Here is a 6,000-nt window from a genome sequence, read left to right as displayed (position 1 = left end):
TGACCCCTGTCTGTGTTTTGTGTCGTACGGTCTGTGGCTGTCCTACTAATGCTGCTGAGGCAACAGTTGGTCTCACAGGCTTTCATCATCAAAATGTAACGTTCATTCTTGGCACCCACACTGCATCACTGTGCCAGCTGAAGCCTCATCTCTGCCCTTCTGCCCGAATCCAGAACCTAAAATAAAGTGATATAGGGCCTACGGTACGTGGCCTGAAGCTTAAGGCCCTGTGAGACTTTCAGAGCACTTCGACATTGTTACATTGTTGCTGCTGCCTCGGGATTTGGAGTAGGCCTTTCACACTCAAGGCTGCTTAAACATGCTAATCGTCCAGCTATCAGGAAGGTGTGTGTGTGTGTGTGTGTGTGTGAGCGCGCGCTCAGGCCTGTATGGGTCATTTTGGTAAAATTGGCAAATTAACTTAACCATTTAATAAAATGTGAGTTTATTTACAGATGCCACAACACATAATATATAGAGAATAGTTCCATGCATTTCCCTCATCGTTTCAGCTCACATTTTAGACTGCTCAGAAAAGCAATGTAATTTGGCCTATTTTTTCCGACAAGTGGATGCAAATTTGTTATCCACCGCCTAAGAATTGTGGATCTCTCAAGCACATTAGACAATAACTTGTCTTCAGATTAAAGATCAAGCTCAGGAAAGACAAAGGGAGAGAAGAGAAACTGCCTCATGGTGCCACTGAAATGTTAAGCACTAAAGTAAAGCCCAATGCAACCCTGCCTAATGCGATTGTACCGCTGCCAAATGAGCTGTCTGACACAAAAAGGCCAATATCAGCTGCCTTCTCCTACTTTATTATCTCCTTTACTCCGTCCAAACAGGCAATTTGCATACAAAAGGCGTGTCGTCAATCCCATGAAACACACACATTTTCTCAGTTATTATTTCCTTTATTCCAAAGATTCAGCATTAATTGCACTTGAGTTTATATAGTCGGCAAGATAATTGTCTTGCTAATATATTAAGAAATAGCCAGGCCAGACTATGGTCTCTGCAGCTAAATATCCTAGTAGGCCAGTGGTTCTCAACCAGTGGTCCTTGAGGGGGTTCCAGGTGGTCCCCAGCTAAATGATGGAGAGTTGGTAACCAAATGGACCCCTATAGATCTTTCACTCTTGAGAGTGTAAAATGAAACCAAATGGACCCTTATGGGTCCATTTGGTTTCATTTTACACTCTCAAGAGTTAAATGGTTGTAAAACATCTGCATTACTTAATTTACAAGAAGTCTACACAATTAGAGAATGTAGAAGAATTGTTATTTTGATCAACGTTTGCCTCTTATCTCTCCTATATGGTACCAACATCAATACAGCATGGAATTGTGGACACAATCTTATCCAACGATAACAAAATATTCTAAGTTTTGTTTTGGGTCTGAGAGGCAAAATCTCATCAAACAGTGGATCCGTGGCTCGAATGCGAATAAATAATGGACCTGGATGAAACCACCACTGTAGTAGGCTACTGCAAAATTGTAGCTATATATTTTCCATCAGACAGAGTTCCTGGATCCCCGGTAACTGTGCTGGTGCCCTGACACTGACTCCGACACCTCCGGGGCATCCTGTCTCTGTTGGCCGGGTATCTGTTCTGCAGCTGCGCCCCCTCTGCCGGGTCCCGTCCTTTCATTCTCACACAGCAAGTTATCATCCGACCGGTCCCTGTGCATGCTCTCCTGCATGCTCTCTTCATACGTGGGCAAATATTTCACCTCGTCGTAAGCGGGCAACAGGATCATCGGAGATCCGAAGTCCCCCAGGCTGTATTCCGGATACCTCTCCAGCAGAGAGTCCTGAGACGCGGTGGCATGCCCGTGAAAGAGCGATGATCCCGGCTCCTCGGGACGGTCGTTGTGGCCGCCGCTGGGGTGTCGCCGGCGGGGCCGCGGGCATATGATCCTCTGAATGAAGTAGCCCATAGCGAAGAGCAGCAGGAGGATCAGGATGCCCGACAGCTTGCGGGTCACCCAGCCCACGTTGTCGAAGAAGACGTGTATGGGGAGCTTGCAGCAGCGCACCGGGGAGCTGACGCTGCCGTTGCCGCTGAAGAAGACCGGCGGGCAGCACTGCTGGCCCTCGCCGCACTGGAGCTCCTCTCCGCAGCTCCGCAGGGCATGGCAACACGAGAGCAGACATGCCGACAGAAAGGTGCTCGTTGTCCGGCCGTTGCCCGGCAAACAGGACATCATCATTATGTTTTAATTTATTTTATTTTTTAAATCTCGGTCCGATCTCGTCCAATAGGAGGATGGATGGTCCCCGTTAAAGTGCGCGCGTCCTCTGTGCGTATACTTGTATTGTTTTAATAATAAAGTAGTTCCAGGTGGTAACAGGTTCCAGTCTCCAGCTGTGCGCCAAACCTCTCTCCTCATCCGTCCTGTAGTCACTGCAGAGCGGCGCGGGATAGCAGGTGCCCCCCCACTGAGCCTCACAACGGAGGATCGGTGATATATGATCTATCCGTTGCAGGCAGATAGTAATCATGAATAATCTTGGGTTATTATTACGGGAAGATAACTATTATGTCCCCGTAGAGTAGAGAGTGCCCCCTTCCCGTGTGTAGCCCGCAAAGATGGTCGTCATTGTTTGACATTGAGGAGTCTGCACGAAGCAGGTGACTCCGCATAAGTAGTCTCTCAGTCACTAAAGGGTGCCATGCAGTGCCACATGATGCAACCTGTAAGGTTGATGGTCTTGCAATGGGGTGCCAACAGACCATCCCCCATGCGCTCATAAAATATGTATGCTTCTGAAGGGGTTGTAAATGGCCCATTAGAGGAGTGCCTGCCTGGATTCATACCACATAGCCTACATCAGTGGTTCTCAACCTGTGGGTCGGGATCCCCAAGGGGGTCCCCACATGATTTAAAGCAAAAAAAAAGGAAAAGAAAAAAAGACCACTACTGCATCAAAAGTAATCAATAAACTATACTACAGTATAAAAAACTGGTCAACCATTGGACAAATTATCAAATAATATAAGAAAGAGGCACACGTTGTGACAATAGCTGATCTACAAGCTCACAACATGCGACTCATAGTGAGCTTGTAGATCAGCTATTATCACAATATTTATCTGCATGAGAACCCAGTCAAACTAAATGTAATGCCTCAACTCCTACATTCCAAGTGCTTGTCAAAGTGGGGGGTCCCCGGTTCAAATATGATTATTTTGGTGGGTCGCGGCCTGAAAAGGTCGAGAACCACTGGCCTACATCACACTGGAGGGCCACACACTGCTGCATGCATGCAACGTCCAGGAACATTTCCAGATAACTTAATTTCCATGAGCTTAAATAACTGGCTTCTTGATTGAAGTTGTTTGAACTCAGAGTCCTAAAGTCAGTCAACCTATATGCAGCTTGATCTATTGCAATGAACCAATGGCTGCAGTAGTTAGTTTTTACTTAAAGTCCTATTATAATTATATGATATTATGATAACAATAATGCATACTGCACAGTGAAATTATCAATGTTAATTTAACTCTATGAGTGTAACCCAAAGTCTTTTGCACACCTGAATGCAATATTGGCAACGTCTGTTGGTGATAAAATAATTATATATATATATATATATATATATATATAACACCTGCACACTGTCTTCACTAGCTCAATACTTTTTATAGCAATTTTATAGCAAAAAAGGACCAGCGTTACATTAACATGACAATTTTATTGTGTGTAGATTGTTACTGCATCTTAAATAAAAGAGGATCTTACTGATGACAGCTCAGACTGAAGGCCAAAAGGATTTCCCCAGGTCAAAAGGGGGATTCCCTCTCAACCTAGTGGTAGATGTTTGGTTTCCCATAAATGTGGAGGAGTCAGGTTCGAATCTCGGGCGTTACACTGGTGCCGGGGAGTCAAACGGGGATGAATGTAGCAGAGAAGCTCAGCCTGAAGGGTCTTCCCTCATGGGCCTGTGGCTCTTCCCACATGGTGTTACAATAGCATGGTAGCTTAGAAGTAGTAGAACTACTCCTGCAATATTTTATTATTGTTATTTATTTGTTATAGTTTTTTATTGCTATAATATTGCTATCATATTGAGGAACCAATGCTAAATGATATTATTCTTGTATAGACCTACTCATATCTAACAATACAAATCTTGAATCTAAAAACTGTTGTGAGTCTTGTAAAATGTGAAGGATTCTCTATGAACTGGGAACATTTCCCCCTTAACATTACTCTTTGCCAGTCTGTGTTTGTTCCTCTCCTTAGCAAGGCCTAATGCACAATGTGCCAAATCCAATTACTGGAGCATTATGACATGAAATTCACTGGAAGTGGAGCATCATGCTGCCTAATTTATGCAGCATCATATTTCGGCCTGTAATCTACGTCTATTAGAGAAACGTGATAGCAGGGTGCACTGCTTTAACCAGATAAACAAATATACAATCAATAGCCCAGGCCAGTGGTTCTCAAAGTGGGGCCCGGGGGCCCACAGAGTCCGTTGGAGTCTGTTTTAACCACTTTCAACCCAACATCCATATTTTGGGTTTGTCATAGGTGCAATGTTTAAAAAAACGTTTAAAATAAAAGCAAAAATAGCCCATCTACAAGCTCACAACGAGTCGCATTGCAACGTATTGTGAGCTTATGTTGATCTGCTATTTTTCATGACACACTTGATTACAAAAAAACACTTACAGAATTTGCCGGTGAACTGTTGTTGTTGATTCAAACTCAAATGTAAAGGCCATAATTTCACTTCAAACCGGATTAGCACAAAATCCGGGTGGATTGTTATGGCAGAACTTCTGGTATTATTACAATGGGACCATCCTGTTTGAATGACAGCAAAAGGTCTTAATTAAATATTTACATCCTATTCTAAATAGTTAGGAGTGTCAATGAGACTGTGATGGATAAACAGAGAGAAAACAAAGAGTACAATACAATACACAGTATGGCATAGTCTGGCCGCCCACTGAGGGAGTCTCACCGACACCCTGGTCAGAACAAAAGTCATTGATGTGCAAAAGGTTTGACGCAGGACGTCAGACCACGGAGTAAGCCACACCCAGCTAGACCAGTTGTCAGGACAATCAACATACAGTTTAACAGAAATATGATACAAATGAACAATTAAAAAAATCCCACTATATTCCCCTGTTTTGACAATTATTTTGACAATGTTGTTGATATTACAGCAATATGAAGATGTAAAAATCAATAAACTGGTAAATGTAAAAAGAATGCTCCATTGCAGGTGGAGGGCGAAAAACAGCTGTAAGCATAAACTTCATTAAATGTTAACTTTTGTTATGTTTTTTTTTAAGAAAAACAAAACAAAAAGACAAGACATTTCAACCTAAACCTAAAACAATAAATAGCATAGCATATAGCAGATGACTTTCAAACTTCAAAGAATATAACACATGAATGCTGCAGTTTATTCATGTACTATCATTTATCCTGTGAAGGGGTCAGATGTTACAGCAGTCTAAGTTACAGCAATTCACCCATTGTCAACCATATCTTCTTAATTAGTCCTCACTAATGCTCATTATAGGATGGCACACTTTCTGTCTACTCACTCTACGTCTCATTGGTGGACTATGGACAGTTCAGAAACCTGCCTACCCGCGACATCATCGATGGGGATTCCATGTATGTATGTATGTATGACTGTATGTATGTACGTACATACGTACGTACGTACGTACATATCATGCTTTACTAATTAATACTTAATTTAAGCACATTTTACATTTGTCATTGTTCACAGTATTCACAGTGTTTCAACAGCAACTTATTAATGTTTAATATTCTCTTTTCTCTCTTCTGTTTATCATCTAGCAGCCTACAAGTCTGTATCATTGTACCACTTCCTGTCTCCATGTTCCCTTAATTCCCTGAAAGCCACCACAAAGTGCAGGCCCTGGGTAAGCAAGATTGATTGAATATACTCAATGTATTTCTCTCTGTCCATCTATCTTTTTCTCCCTCCATCTAAAAGGA

General features: G+C 42.6%; 1 protein-coding gene across 1 annotated transcript; it reads right to left on the bottom strand.

The window, feature by feature from the left end:
- Positions 1-1,279: 1,279 nt before the first annotated feature.
- On the bottom strand, positions 1,280-2,560 carry c15h3orf80 (chromosome 15 C3orf80 homolog). The gene has a single exon (XM_084064516.1). It carries the CDS (start codon positions 2,215-2,217, stop codon positions 1,519-1,521), a length of 699 nt encoding a protein of 232 aa, XP_083920642.1. The 5' UTR covers positions 2,218-2,560; the 3' UTR covers positions 1,280-1,518.
- Positions 2,561-6,000: the final 3,440 nt, after the last annotated feature.

The sequence above is a fragment of the Gymnoscopelus microlampas genome (genome assembly GCF_963454915.1).
Source record: "Gymnoscopelus microlampas genome assembly, chromosome: 8".
NCBI classification, from domain to species: Eukaryota; Metazoa; Chordata; class Actinopteri; order Myctophiformes; family Myctophidae; genus Gymnoscopelus; species Gymnoscopelus microlampas.
The sequence above is the reverse complement of the archived record's forward strand: the minus strand, read 5'-3'. Positions and strand labels throughout refer to the sequence as shown.